Source organism: Culex quinquefasciatus, chromosome 2 (assembly GCF_015732765.1).
Source record: "Culex quinquefasciatus strain JHB chromosome 2, VPISU_Cqui_1.0_pri_paternal, whole genome shotgun sequence".
NCBI lineage: Eukaryota > Metazoa > Arthropoda > Insecta > Diptera > Culicidae > Culex > Culex quinquefasciatus.
The window spans coordinates 39,632,739-39,649,198 of record NC_051862.1 but is presented as its reverse complement, the minus strand read 5'-3'; the positions used below and the strand labels follow the sequence as shown (position 1 = coordinate 39,649,198).

The following is a 16,460-nucleotide window of genomic DNA, read 5'->3' as shown; positions in this document are numbered from 1 at the left end:
GGCGGAGCGCCAGCTCCTGTTACGTCCAATCAAGCTCATATTTTGGATTTGGGCTTAGTATGCCCACTGGAACAAACCCTTGAATGCCCGCCAAAAAGTCATTTTTGTTACATCCTAATGACCATAAGCGTGATGATAATGGAGCGGATTGTGTCGTTGGGGATGATTCTTCTAGTCAGAGGGGGTTATTGTGTGAGAACAAAAACCATTTGTTGGAGTGTCGAAGGGGATTTAGTGATTTTGAGACGGGAGATTGGCTAGATATTGAATGTTTGTTTAGAGTATTCAGCGGAAACATCGTAGGAGGTGTCCATAAACCACTTGCCGATTTTCAAGCATTTTTTCCCTATACGTTCCCATTGGGAACAACAAACAAAGTGTTCAAATCTCATGGTACGTTTTGGAAAACGTACCACACTTTGTTCTAGATTTCCAAATATATAAACCAAATGATTGAGGGAATTATTTTGTATCCCTTTCATAAATTCATTTTAAGAATCGTGAATACAAAATCGTAATACATAATTGGAGGCTTATGTCATCAATTGGAACGGTAACTCAAACACGCTAGTTCTCGAGAAGATCCTTCTTCCAGTTATTTGCACGGAAGAAGAGCATGGGACATTAATTAACATGATTTAATTACTCCTTAAATTCCTGCGTATAAAAATATCGTTCCATGCTGCTTTAGGGCCGACTTATAAATTTTAGAAAAGATCAAATCGAGGTAATTTTGTTGGTGCAAGTTTAAAATAAATTGTTGTAAAAATAAAATAAAAATTATAGTTAAAAATCTTTATTTTAATTTCAAACTTTTGTATAAAGCTCATGTTTTCATTTTTACATATTTGGATTTTTTTTTTTCCAAATATAGATTTTTAAGACCACAACCCGTAAAAATAAATTAAACTTCTGGACCAAAAATTACTATAAATTGATTTTAAATTTGTCATTTTTTTGAACAGTAACAAATGAATTACATTTTTTGAAAAATATTATTTTATTTTAATATTTTATATTATTTTTAAAAAATATTTTTTCTCCTGAAGAAGGTCATCAAAAAAGCTTAAGACACGATTAAAGTAATGTTGCAAAACTATGATCAACAATTTCAACAAACTCTAAAAAAATGTTTGCAATGGCCCACGTATAATTTGTATTGGTATGAAAAAAAATATTTCAGATTTTCAAATTCTTGTTTAGCTTTTTTTAAGTTCACGTCCACAGTTTATAGTATAATAAATCCTATTGATATGTTAGTCGTGATTTTAAATTTTGACTAAATATTTGCTTTTAATTTAAAAAATAGGTCAAAAAATATTAAAGGCCGTATAATAGCTATTGCAAATATTGCAAAAGGGAAAAAATAACAAAATTGAGCAATTCTCCACCAAAACCGGAAATACATTTAATTTATATTTTTTGATTTGATTCAAACTTTGTGGGACGATATTGTTTCATTGGTGCACCCATACATGGCTAAATTCAATTTTGGCAGCTGTCCATACGAAAATGGTAAGTGAATATTCGAAACTCGGTAAATTTTGAAGGAATTTTTTTTTATTGATTTGGTGTCTTCGGTAGAACCATTAGAAATTGTTAAAACAGAAAAAATAGGCACACGGAAAGGGAAAAAATGCCTTTTGACATAAAAAATCAATATCGCAAAATTCTTGTTTTTTATATTTTCTTATTTTTTTGATATAAATATTTTAAGGGACAAAAACTGAAATTTTTGAGCCAATGAGAAATGTGGACAAAAATGATTTAGTGAGAAAAAAATGTGTTTTTATAAAAAAATAAATTTAATTTTTTTTTCGATTTTTTTTTCAATTTATTGACTACAGTTTTTAATGTAAAATCAAATTTGTATTTGAAAAGTAGTTTTTTGCAATTCCGTCGTGAAACTACTTACTTTTCCTGTCATTCTTGAACGACGAAATAGCCTACTTTTCTGTACTAAAAATAACAGAATCGAATAGCAACACTTTTCAAAATAAATGCTGAAAAGTTCTACTTTTCAGCACTGAAATGGGTGCTGAAAAGTTGAACTTTTCAGCACTTGTTTCGAAAAGTAACCCAAGTAACATTTTTTTCCAGGAGTTCTACAAAAGCTCTTCAAGATAGCTACAGCATAGCAGTTTGGACCGCGGTAGGATACAAATTCTCTTCAAAACTTCTTCAAGAGTTTGGAAGAGTACTTGAAGAGAGTTTTATCCTACCGCGGTCCAAACTGCTATGCTGTAGCTATCTTGAAGAGCTCTTGTAGAACTCCTGGAAAAATTGTTACTTGGGAACACTTTTCAACATTTTTTTGATTTAAACGATTTATTGACAAAATACATGAAAATTGGACTTAAAATTTCACTCAATGGGTGTTTTTCGGAATTGCAAAAAATGCTGTATGGAACTCGTTGCAAAACTTGATTTTTTCAGCACTCTTCGTATTTATCCAACTTGGTGAACCTCGTTGGATAAATGTACGACTCGTGCTAAAAAATCCTCTTTTTGCAACTTGTTGCATAAACTACTATTTACAGATTTTCTGCAGTGCATCATTTTCAAAATATAGCCTCTAATAGTTTAATGTTAACCGAAAAATTCCCGTTTTTTTCGTGGTGTTCATGATTATCCATTCCTGAAAATATATTTTTCGGAGAGTTGAGAAAATTTCCAGTATAATTTCCTAATTTGCAATATTACTTACTGTATTACTGTAAAGTACTTTTCGATTGAAATTTTGATTTTAGATAATAAATTGAAGTCAAAAAACACAATTCTTCATTAAATATGTAAACAAATTTTGAAAATAAAAACATACGGATTTTGGGAAATTGATTATTTGTGAAAAAAAGTTAGTTTAAAAATCAGCAAAACAATTTTAACGTGTACTCATTTTTTTAATAGTCCTCGTAAATACCTGTAAATTCGCCGACGACACCAAATCTATCAGAAAATTCCTTCAAAATTACTTCTTCGGTCATAGGAAAGGCCCCCACAAAGTTTGAGCCAAATAAAAAATACAAAAAAATAAAAAAGATCAAAATTAGCCGATTTCGTAAAGAACTCATTTGACAAACCATAATTTATAGTTTGTTTAAATTTTAGGGATTATTATTTGCATGCATCTAAAATCGATGAAATAAACGCAATACAAATTGTTCAATACAGATACATTTAAGAGTTTTACTGTATCATTTTTTCTAATAATTTTTAAATAATTTCCAAAAAAGTGTACACGTGTTTTGTGGATGGTCCAAATTAGAATAGCTTCATTTTGCTGTCGTTGTACAATCTACTATTATAACTCATTTTAAAACATTGAATGAACCTGAAACTATTTTGAAGCTTTCTTCACACATTTCCACTGCAATGAAAGTTGAAACCATTTCGCTACCGTAACTATTACAGTAGCCCGGCGTGTCAAGTGGGCAGTTTAAAGCGCAGCACGGTTGCCATCCGGTCAGGTTATGATGACTTGCCGTCAGAACCAAGTTGGCTACCAAACCACCAGCCACCAACAACAGCAGACCCCGATAGATTTCAGATGGGGAGAGAGCTTTTATGATGCAACTTTATTGATTCAGAAATTCCATCTTGAAAACCTGGAAGAAGGCAAAATTTACACCCCAACAGCAGTAGTAGGCTCTGACGCGGTCGGTGGCGGTGGTGGCACAAAACTCATTTAAATACAGTCGACTCTCTGGCTGTCGATCTTCTCGATATCAATAATTCTCCATCTATCAATGAATTCTTCAGTCCCTTCAATCTGCATACTTTAATTATCTTCATTCCTCGATATTTTCCCTTGCTTGAAGGATCTCTTCCTCGACGGTCCTTTGGATTCTGTTTGCTTTAAAAATCTCTTCCGGTTGTCAATAATTTCAGTTTCTCATGGCTTGCATAGACATTTTTCTTGGCGACACGAAGCTTTGAAGGGTGTTTGACACTAGTTTGTTTTTGTTTGATGGACGTTGCCATGATTCTCTCCCATAGCTGGGTATCAAGAAAAAAATATTTTCAATCGAGTCTTCATTTTGCCAAACATTTTGCATCGTTCTATAAACTGATGATTCTCTTCCTCGACGGTCCCTTGGATATTGACAACCAGAGAGTCGACTGTATTAAAATGCTGCTGCTGCCAGAAGGAAGAGCCTGCTGTGATCAAGCAACCGACACCGAGACCATGACTACCATGACAACAACCAGCACGACGACTACCGCACGATGGATGCCGACGACGACCGTGACGAGGACATGGACTCCGTGAGGGATGGATGGGGTTGGAGTCTTTGCAAAAGTCTTTGCCGCAAAATGACAGCTGGCAACGGCTTTTGGGGCAATTTGAAACTTGTTGATAAATTTGTCAAAATTGATCATTTTAATCATGTGAATGCATTTCAAAATTTTAAATTGCCCAAAATTACCAACAATTGACAACTCACCCTACTGTCGAGAAAGGTATCATATTTTAGCTTCTTGTTTTGGAGGATTATCGAAATTTTTATTCTCCTCCACCGTGTGTCTCGTTTGTTCGAAGGTGCGGCAGGTGAGCGGGGATCGTCGTCGGCGGTGTTTTTAATTTGCCCTGGCCTGTGTCGCGTTGAGTTTTGCGCGGCTGCTCGTCGTCTGTCTCGGGATTCGAACCCCCGTCGCGTGCGCTTCACACTTGCCAGCCAGCCAGTCACAGTCGTTGATCGCCGTCGTCGTCGTCGTCAGCGGAGGAAGAAATGTGCGCTAATCATAAAGTTATTCACTGGCACGGCGGCATGGCTTTTGCTACCATAGAATGGGGGTACTGTTTTGTAGGGTAGAAGAAAAGTTGTATTCAATGTTCGAAACTTTGCAATTATTGATCTTGTGATTGTGAATATACAATTTTGAAATGATAAATTTTTAAACATTTAAAATTTAGTTCTGATTATCCGAAATTTAGATTATCCGAAGGTTTGTATGGGACTTCAAAAAATCGAATCAAGACCAAATTTTAGTTAAATTTGAATGAATGATTGTACTTTAGATTACCATTTACTTATTTTCAGTTTATTTCCACTGCCATTTTGGCAGCCATCTTGAATTTAAAAATTCTTAATTACTTTAGAGTAGTATAGAAGTCATACTTACGCTTAGCAATCAAAAATAAGATAACAAAAAATAATGCAATTCGATTCGAAAACGGACTGCATTATCGTTTTTTTTTACATTTTTGCACTGAAACGTTAGTTTTTAAGTTAATTCAAAAATATTTCCAGATTCATGGGCATTTTCAGAAGAACAAGTTGTATAGCAAATTAAGAAAGATATTATTCTTGCTACATTATTGGTTTTGGTGACAGTTTATTTTAATTTTTATGAAAATAAAGAATTTCTAATGAATGTCGATCCAATTTGAAACTTTTCTTTAAATTGTTTTATTTTATTAATTTTACATACATAAACATTTTATCAAAAGTTATTGAACTAAGTTAAACAAACCTTTTATTGTAATTTTTTCAAAGTAAATATTCCAAGTGACCTTACCAATGGTAATTTTGCGTAATGAATTCAATATGCACACTTTCAGGCTGAAATTTGTAAGAAAATCCGTGACGTTTCACCGGTTTTTTAAACATTAAATTTCAGCGAAAATATTTGTTAAAGCACTATTGGAAATAAAATGAATGGACCTTGTATGGCCAAGTACATGTCAGGGAAGGGAAATAAGAACCCGCACTTGTAGTAAGGTAACTTTGATAAGCACCGCACTTCAAAAAAATCAGGTGCGGTGCTTGGTGCTAATTTGTAAATTTGGTGTCTAAATTCTTTCATGCTTAAAGTGTTGTACCTAAATAAAAGAATCCAACATAAAAAATTACGGGGAAATGGCAACACTTGAAATCTGGTTCTGTTTCCACCTTTTTAATTGGTTTTTCAACTTCAAAAGGTAATTTCTTAACTAATGTAATTTAGATACTTACCTGTACTACATGTCCAAAAATATAAATCTCTCCGTTCGAATAATATTTTGCAAAAAAAAACAAAATCAAATCAATGTCACTCCGGTTCACAGAACTCTTTATTTAAAAAAAAAACAAATAAACAAGACTTCTGTGATATTTTGTAAATATTTGAAAGTATAAATCTGTCATAAAACATTTTGCTATATCTCTTATTATAAAATGATGAAAATCAGGCTGAAACTACACAGAAAAAAAGTTGAATTTTGGAAGGTTGAATATTTGGTTGGTTGAATTTTGGAAGATTTCCTCATTTTTTTTGAGTAATTTGACATAAACATGTGTAAAAATGTGAACCTGATGGAAATTCATCAGAAACTGATGAAAATTTATCAGTTCCTTATGTAATATTACACTTTTTTTAAACAAAATCTGTCATCATTCCCTGATTAATATAACCATAATTTTTTTTTGTGTAAGGCCGTTGCAAATATTTTTCAAAGTTTCTGTCGCCCCATAACCCCCCACAACCCTTCAAAATTGGTCCAAAAAATCAGGGGGCAGAAAAATATTTTTTCAAAAAAATATAAAAATTTCAATAGAATTGGAAGTCTAATTAACTGAGAACAATCTAAAATGCATTTTTGTGCATTGATAATCATACTTAACATGTTTGGACTCGTTTACAAATATTTTGAACTTTTATGAAATTACATTGTACAGTTCCGCAAAAACTTTTTTTTCTCGCAAAAATAAAATTTTCGTCAGTACTTTGAAATTTTGGAAATCAATGATTGCAAAAGAACTGGATATGTGTATGATGCATTTTAAAACATTTTTTTCATTTAAGTCCACAATCCACGTGGCCTGTAATTTCAATTTTTAACCTTTAATTTAAATTGAAATTAGTAACAGACATGAAAAAAAAAAATAATAAAATGTTGTTGAAAAAACAGGGAATGAAAAACAAAAAAAATCAAAATAATGTTCAATTTAATTGTCAATTTTTAATTAAAGAACACTTTTAACTAAAACATAATATTTTAACCCGCAGTCAAAGTCAAAGAAATGATTTTAATTTGATTCATTAATATATTGCAATTTTTGACCTGAGCTGCAATGAAATCTAAAGCAATTTGCGCTTCTTTCAAAATTTTCAAAGAAAAATGTGTGATGGCATAACATGGGAATTGAGCTTGGAATTATTTATTTGCAGTTATTTATTAATTCACGGACACAATTTTTAAAGCCGTTTTTTTTATTATTTTTCAACCTGTGATTTATAATTTATTATTTCCAAAAGTAAAGAAATATATATAATTTTTTCAACGAGTCAAATTGCTTTTAGCTATTTGTACAAGTTAAACATTGAATTTATAAAATGTTGGTATAGAATTCCCCAGATTTTTTTAAGGTTCTTAAAATTAAACTTTTTTTCATTTTTGAACAAAAACGGCATCATTTTAGCCACAGAAAAGCATAAGATAAATTTTGGCCACCAAGTTTTGTTTTTTTGAAGAAATAATGATTTAAAAGTAATAATTAAAAGCAGAGCCTTTAATTTTTAAAAATTAAATACGAATCTATCGAAAATACAATATACATCCCTCAAATATAAAAAAAAAACATCAAAGTTTAATTTTTCCAGAAGTTCTCCTAATAGCACTAAAATCATAATTCTTGAAATTTGCTGATCTCCTCAAAAAAATATTTAAAGAATTTAAAAATCTGGAGTAACATTCTAAAAGCGCGTTATATTGAATTCCAGGCCTTTTTCAAAAGTTTGTCCTGATTTTAAATTTCAACTACAACCACTGCTAATTGCAATGCCCCAAAAAATCAGTTTTTCTTAAAGATTGTCAGTTTCGTACGGTTCACAATCGTTTTCTCACAGTGTCTGTTTTTTGACATTAACTTATCAGTTTAATTAACTGTCAATAGCATTTTTTTATTTTGATTGCAGTTTCTGCTAGGATTGCAGTATTGCAGTTTAATCATGAAATGTATGTAACAAAGTTAAACCAGAATTTATAAATAAGAATTTGGTTCAACTAAAAATATCAAACTAATCTCAAAATTAAAGGAAATTAACAAAAAATGCAGATCAGAAAAAATGCTTTGAATCGCCAAAAAAAATCAACAGGGTTTCAAATAATGAAGATTTTATAAATTTTATAACAATCGCATCGAATATCACATAAGAAAATCTACAACCTTTCTGTTAGGTGTCTACATCGCCAGGTTATGTTTTCTTGATTCATCGATTCCCGCTCGCTTTTGCCATGCTGTTTCGCCCGTCCAATATCCACATCCCGAAAAAAATGAGTTGGCGTATCCAGAAGGTAGCTTCTAGTTTCTTTCTTCCCTCAGCCGCGGGTTTGCATAAATTTTTTACTCATTTATATTTTTATTGATTAACAATAATAATGTGTTTTCTGGCTTCAAGCGGCTCCCCTCGCGTGGCTTCGAATCCCAAGCGGCAGTCACTGTCTTTTTGTTGTTGTTGTCTCTGTGACACCTCTCTCTCTCTCTCTCTTTCTCTTATTTCTCCGTGTCGTGTCCCTCCGCCCCCAATCAAAAACCCGTCGCGCTCCTCCTTTTTCTCTACTCTCTTTTTGTCGCATTCTCTTTCTAACGCCGAGCGCTCTGCTTTGGAGCGGATGGCACTCTAATCGATTCTTCGTGATCGTAACAAATGATTTGTGGCGGATTAGGAAGCCCCTTCGCTTCTTTTTTTACACTTTTATTGTTATGCCAAAACTATTCACCTTCCGACTAAATTAGTTTTCTTTCTACTTCTTCTTCTTTTCTATCGGACCCGTGACTGTGCCATTCGTGAGTGTGATATGTTTCTGCTGCTTTTTTCACCTTTTTTATTTTATTTTTATACATTGTGGCTGCCGGATTATGGCCGGAAATAGTTTCAAACGGTTTTATGGGGCAGAACGAACTTTTGATGTTGCTACTTTTTCGAGGTGGAAATCGGGCAGGCAATCGGTGAATGATCTTTTGATATTGATTTGAAGGTGTGGGTCAAATATATCTTGAGTAATATATAAAATAGTAACCTGTAGTTTAATTTATTTTTTTTCAGCGGTTTGAAATATTTTAAAAATGCAGAATAATCGCCTTGATAGCATTAAGAATACTTTGCAAAATATAAAAATATGCTACAGTTATGAATTGAAAGGCTTGTAGTTTTACTGAACGGGATAGCAAATGTTAGAAGAACGAAAGAAATAGTTTTGAGTATTTTTTTATATAAATTACGGGTTGTTAACAATATTTACAAACATGTATGTCAAGCCACTACGAAATTTTGTAAAGGTTTATGTCCCTCGACTCCAAAAGGTAAAGGAGGAGTGAAGGAAGGCAATTAAATTTGCAGGACATGGTTTTAACATTTTCATTAAAAAAATATTTTCGAAATGCTTATTACACCAGTAGCCACATTTAAAAGCCTCTTAAAATGTTAGTCTTATTTTTTTTTGAAAATTGGATCATTTTGAAAGAAGAGTGCTTTTAAGACGATAATCAAAACTTCGGTTTTCCGTTGTTTTGTTTTATTTTCTTTTTCTTGTTTTAAACATCAAATTCGGGTTCTGCTAACCTATTTTAGTCAAATTTTAATACTTGATTGCCTATTAAATAATAAAATGCATTGGTCGCCATCTGAGATTTATTTTTTTTAAATCACTTTTGCGTATTTCAGGGGCTCAAGCTCGACTATAAAAAATTAGACAACAACAAAACAAAAAAATCGTGATTCGAAGTTTCGATTATCCGAAGAGAAATTTTTCTTCGGAAAATCGAGTCTGGACTTTATTCTAATTTGAAAAAAAAAGTTTGGCTTAAATATGATTAAAAACTTGCCTAAGAATCAAAAAATGTGATTTGAATTTCAATCCTTTGAAATCTATATAAAACAAAAAATTTTCAATTTCGACACCTCAATCTAATTTGTTTATGTATTTTATTTAAATCTTAGAAACTTAACACAAGAATTATTCAGATCTGATTTTATCAATAAAAACATAAAACCTAGTAAAAATTAACAAAATAATTAAAACATGATTCCAGATATATGCTATTGCAAAACTTCTCAACTATATAACAAAAAAATATATAAAAAAAAGCAGGTACCTATTTGCAAAAAAAAAAAGTTCTTTTCTTTCTAGGAACCATCCATAAACCACGTGGACACTTTTTACGGAAATCTCAAACCCCCCCTCCCCCATTCGTGGACAATTGCCCATACAAAAAAAATCTTTTTTGTATGGACCGTGGACAATCGCCATACCCAAAAGTGTCCACGTGGTTTATGGATGGTCCCCTAATCTGTAACCACAGATTTCTTTTTTTTATAAAGTTGTCCAAATTTATGTATAACTTGCAAACAAATGTTGTTAACGTGAAGACTTCCATCATTGCCATGATTTTTCGTTCAAAGATATAAATTTTGCGTCGCTATCAATATTTTGACAAAATTCCTTCTACAAGTTGTTAAGAATAGTGCCCTACACATGCTGATTTCTTTTGGTAACGATTATTCCATTCCTTGCAAAGTTATGGAAATCGTCATTAATCAATGATTGCCAACTAGGACGTCAATGATTGTACTACAAAATTATTAAAAAAAATTGAAACACATTTGAATTAGACCAAAAATTCTTTCAGTGGCTTCAAGAAGGCAACAACCGGCACATGCTGATTCATTTTGGTGCAGAAATTCGTTAAATTGAATTCAATACAGAGAATTTCAGAGTGATGATTAATTTTCTTCGAAAATGATCAACGGCTTCACCTTAAATGCATTTAAAAAAAAAAAAATTCCAGTTTTATTTAGATATTATTTTTGATTTTATAAACAAAATTCTGTTTTTGAATATTTTTTTGCGAGAAAAGCATCAAATCTTTGAATCAAATTTTAAAAATGTTTTGAAATTTGAAATTGATTTTTTTAGTTATATAGTTCGATTAATAATTAATTAATAATCAATATCAATTGCATTGTATATAAAATGTAAACTTGTGTCTGGCCATTAGTGTGACCTACGCCGTGTTAGGGTGGTCCGAAAAATGGCCATTTTCGTCGATTTTTGCAAAAACCACATTTTTCAAAAAAATATAACTCCGCACCATTTCAACCGATTTTAGCTGTCTTTAAGGCAAACGAAAAGGTATTAGACAGGCTTTATAGGAAAATTAGTTTGAAGTTTCAAATATCTAGCCTAACATTTGAAAAGGTAAAAAAAAACTTAAAACGCTCTTTTGAAGGTCTCGGGACCAAAGAGCCTATGTCTGAAAATATTAAATAATAAAATATTTACATAATATATCAAAAAATTGTGAAGTTATGTTTTCAATTTACCGAGATACGATTTTTTCAAAATAAAAACTAGGTCTTTCGACGGGAAAATTACGAAAACGAGAAAAAATCGATTTTTCACTAAAACTGCGATAACCTTAAAATTTAAGCGATGACCTATACATGTTTGGACACCAAAATTTTCGGTATTAAAAGACGCAACTAATGACCAAACAAAAAATACGGGTCTAATTATTTCGGCCAAGGAACGCCGAATCATGCTGTTTTCGTGGGGAATTGCTGAATTGTTACTATTTTAGAACTATCATGTATGTCTAAATTATTTATATCGCGTGGCAAGATAGCGGAACCAAAAAAAAAGTTTGGTGATTTTGATACACAGCAAAAAATCCGATGGTTAAATCACATGCAAAAGCATGCACATCACCTTTGTCAAATAAGACACTTAATATTACACGCTGCATGTACAATTTTTGTAAACACAAATAAAATTGCAACCGACGGGACTCAAACCCAGCACCAACAGTAAGGACTGGCGCCTTAGCCCACTCGGCCATCAGACCGATGAAAAGCTGTAAGGATAAACGCATATATATGAACTTGACATTTCGGTCAAGTAGGTTTCCCATACTGATGGGCTACATATTTCAGGGTGTAAAATCACATAAAATTGCATAAAATAATTCAATATTTATTTTACACCCAGGCCTTTTACACGCAGCTAGATTACTACTTTTTTAGCTGTGTAATTATTGCTTTTTGATTGAATTCCCAAAACATAGTTTAAAACAAACAATTTCGAACAAAACTGAAAACAATTTAAAAAATTACCATGGTTTAAAAAACCTATCACAAGAACTATACAAAACCTTTATCAGCTTTAACTAACAATTATGTCTTCCTTCCCCTTTCAGTCCTCCATCACATCCCAGATGGACGTGTCCAAGTTCGCGCTGGACCGGAGCGCCTACCTGAACACGGCCGCAGCCGGCGCCCTGTACGATTCGACCAAGTCGCAGACGAACCCGTACAGCGCCTACCTCGACCCGACCACCGTCCTCACGAAGGCCTACTTCGACTCGAAGATGTACCAGGACCGGGCGCAGGCCGCCGCCAACTACGCGTTCGACATCTCGAAGATTTACGGCTCCAGTTCGAGCCTGCAGCAGCAACATCAACAGCAGCAGCAGCAGCAACACCAGCAACAGCAACAACAGTCCGGTCAACAGGGTGGCCATCAGGGACATCAGCTGCACCACCAGCACCAGCTGAGCAACGGCGATGACCGCGAACCGACGCCCCAGCTGAGCGATGTCAACGTGGACATTAAACCACAGCTGGGCGAACCCGTGGACAGTTCACCGCTGCACAGCAATAGCTACGGGGCGAACAACCTGCTCGGGGGAAGTTCCGCCGGGTTGTACCAGTACGCCGGGGCGGGGCAATCCCTTGGAGGGTCCGGGGGGTCAACCGCCGGATCGGGTGGAACCGGTGACTACCGGAGACCGCTGACGGTCATATTTTGACCAAACTCCGAAGTGATGGACGACAGAGATTATTGAACACATTTAGGGCTTAAAAATCGAGAGATCAACGATAAGTATTGCTGTTTAGAGTATTAAGTGTTATATTCTTTCATTGGAAACGAACCACTCACACGCGCGCGTGCACGTGTCCTTTTCGGCAGAGTTTTTAACTCCGTAGAACAGCAAAGACGCAAACCTCAAGCATTATCCAGCGTAGTTCACCACACACAAACACACAGTAGGCGCAAGCGTTTTAAACATTATACCAGTTTGTAGCAACGAGAGAACACATTTTAGAACAGTTTAAGGTTGCATACGAAACGTTAACAACGCTTAAGGACACGCAGGCAGGCACGTGATTTATGCTAAGGACTCCGTAGAACAGATTATGATAAAAGTTGTATAAAATTTCATCCATGACATAAATTATTACTCGTAGAACGGTAAGGTTAAAATATCTCACATTGCAAAACGCTAGCGAATATAATTATGTTTAATTTGAACATTCTCAAAAAAAAACACTCACCATAAACGAATATAAAATCAAATGTTTTAACGAAACACAAATAAGAAGAAATACTGTACGTACTAAGTAGAAATTTAAACACCCGCGCTTGTGTGCAAGTCGCACTCATGACACATTTTGAGGGTTAAGCATTCATACACCACACATGCAACGTGAAACTGTAAAGGTAATCGAAAGTTGTTAAATTATTTCCCACTTTCCACTCCCTCACCCACTCTCTGTATAGATTTTCCAAGACAAGGAATTACTCAAATCGTAGCATCTCTATCTCTCAGTAAGAAGGTAATGGAAAAAAAAAACGAACATTTGATTGATTGAGCATAATAAAAAGTAAAATTACTCACAAAATAAGGTGTGCGTTTTATTTAAAGGTGTCTTGGCTGACGTGGGAGCATAACTGTTATACTATCCTTGAAATGCCCATCATACCCATATCCCTGAGCATAAATTGATAGCATAGAAGCAGCATGCAAGTTTATGAAGTACAAACTGAATCAAGTCCTCTGGTGGACGATAGCAGAACTAGTCAACTGATGATTAAATTCCAAGGTTGTATGCAAGTGCTAGTATGCTATCATAATGCAAAATCGAAAAAAAGCTTGAAAATTTGATGATCTAGACCACATTAAACATGAAAGGATACTTGAACATAAAAGAAAAATTATCATATGTTTGGCAGGTCAAGGATTTGGTCCTATTCCCGTCCAATTTGCTGTTTTAACCTTTTTTTCCATCAACTTATGTTGCAAAACTTTTGAGCGAAACCTGCTTGCATATTCCTACTGGACTGTTTATTGCTCGATTTCAGATCAAAACGCCTTTTAGAAGCTGTAGGTGAATTTTAAAGTGCTGATATGCCAACAAGCTGTTTCCCTATTAACACTGGAACGCCCAACGCATGTCCAAATTACACGGACGCCCAATCCTCCCAAAAAAGCTGGAACGGTAACTTCAACTCGCTGGTTCTTGGGCATTACTCAACCAATCGGGACGATTCTTGTTTCTAGTGATTTGTTAGGATGTCTAGATGATCTTTGAACTTTGCAGAACTCAATTCTGTAATTTCTGCGACCGAAAACATCGTTCCACCTTTTTTTTTAAAACGAACTGCCACCGCGGAATTTTTGGCGAATTTGTTTTACACGCGAAAAAAAAAATTGGACCGATGTTTTTGATCGCAAAAACTACAGATTTTATCATATTAAGTTCTGCAAAATTCTAGAATCATCTTGACATCCTAACAAATCACTGGAAAGAAGAATCATCTTGATTGGTTGAGTTATGCCCGAGAACCATTGAGTTGAAATTACCATTCCAACTTTATTGGAGCCTTGGGCGTTGGTATGTTAATATTGGATTTTCTGCTTAACAAAAACTTTATTCGATTATTTACATAATATACAAAAAAATTTTTTATTATTTTAATCATTCAATTTAATCAAGTTTACAGAAAACTATTCCTCAAATCCTAATTTTTCAGAGAAACTTATTTTATTGAAGATAAATCTTTCGAAAGCTTCAAAGTGTCCGATATGATTGCAAAATTAAAAAATAAAATGTGTAGTTTTCAATTGAATTTTCTGTGAAAAAATAGTTTTGCTTAGTGAAAGATTTGAGAAAAAATCCCAGGCGTATTTTAAATGAAACTTAACTTAAATTAAAAAAATATTAGGAATAAACAGATTTTTTGCAGTACCGTCAGTGGGGGTGAAATTGGGTCGTAGTGCGAAAAAGAGGTGTTTTTCAATAATTTGCAGCCTGAAACGGTGATGAGATAGAAATTTGGTGTCGAAGGGACTTTTATGTAAAATTAGACGCCCGATTTGATGGCGTACTCAGAATTCCGAAAAAACGTATTTTTCATCGAAAAAAACACTAAAAAAGTTTTAAAAATTCCCTCATTTTCCGTTACTCGACTGTAAAAAAATTTGGAACATGTCATTTTATGGGAAATTTAATTTACTTTTGGAATCTACATTGACCCAGAAGAGTCATTTTTTCATTTAGAACAAATTTTTTCATTTAAAAATTTCGTGTTTTTTCTAACTTTGCAGGGTTATTTTTTAGAGTGTAACAGTGTTCTATAAAGTTGTAGAGCAGACAATTACAAAAAATTTGATATATAGACATAAGGGGTTTGCTTATAAACATCACGAGTTATCGCGATTTTACGAAAAAAAGTTTTGAAAAAGTTGGTCGTCATCGATCTTGGCCGTTCATGGTCACCCGCGACAGACACGGACGACGAAACAAAGAGAAACGCAAAAAGTAACATTTTCAAAACTTTTTTTCGTAAAATCGCGATAACTCGTGGTGTTTACAAGCAAACCCCTTATGTCTATAAATCAAAATTTTTGTAATTGTCTGCTCTACAACTTTGTAGAACATTGTTATAGTCTAAAAAATAACCCTGCAAAGTTAGAAAAAAACACGAAATTTTAAAATGAAAATTTTTGTTCTAAATGAAAAAATGACCCTTCTGGGTCAATGTAGATTCGAAAAGTACATTAAATTTCCCATAAAATGACATGTTCCAAAAATTTTTACAGTCGAGTAACGGAAAATGGGAGAATTTTTAAAACTTTTTTAGTGTTTTTTTCGATGAAAAATACGTTTTTTCGGAATTCTGAGTACGCCATCAAATCGGGCGTCTAATTTTACATAAAAGTCCCTTTGACACCAAATTTCTATCTCATCACCGTTTCAGGCTGAAAATTATTGAAAAGCACCTCTTTTTTTGCATTTACAAAATGGAAGGGGTCGTACCGCCCCTCCGTCACGAGATATCAAAAAACGGAACTCGGATTCGTGATCAGGGACAAAAGCTACCCCATAGGACAAAGTTTCACGCAAATCGAAGAGGGGTCGGGGCAACTTTTCCCGATTTCGTGTGAGTTGGTAGAGAATTACCCCTAAACAATTTTTTATTTTTTAAATGTTTAAATTTTAAATGAGTCTCGACAAAATTTCCTGGGAATCGAGAGGGTTTTTTTTCGTAATAATTTAAAATAAAATGAAGAATCATTTTCTAATTGTGAACAATGTAGTAAAACACATCAAACACATATTTTAAGCTGCAAAATCCTTTTCAACACTGTCACTTGACTTACCAAATACGTTTCGTCTCTTGCGTGACTGTCTCT

At 33.6% G+C, this 16,460-nt stretch overlaps 1 protein-coding gene across 2 annotated transcripts in view; it reads left to right on the top strand.

The window, feature by feature from the left end:
* LOC6051714 (transcription factor Sox-14) overlaps nt 1-13,426 on the top strand; it is a 115,744-nt gene extending 102,318 nt beyond the window's left edge. Inside the window, exon 5 of one of the 2 annotated variants that reach the window (XM_038253751.1) lies at nt 12,180-13,426. In XM_038253751.1, the coding sequence (XP_038109679.1) occupies nt 12,180-12,791 (612 nt within the window). In that variant the 3' untranslated portion in view covers nt 12,792-13,426. The remainder of the gene's footprint in view (nt 1-12,179) is intronic. The other variant, XM_038253752.1, reaches the window with a different exon arrangement.
* The last annotated feature ends 3,034 nt before the right edge of the window (nt 13,427-16,460 follow it).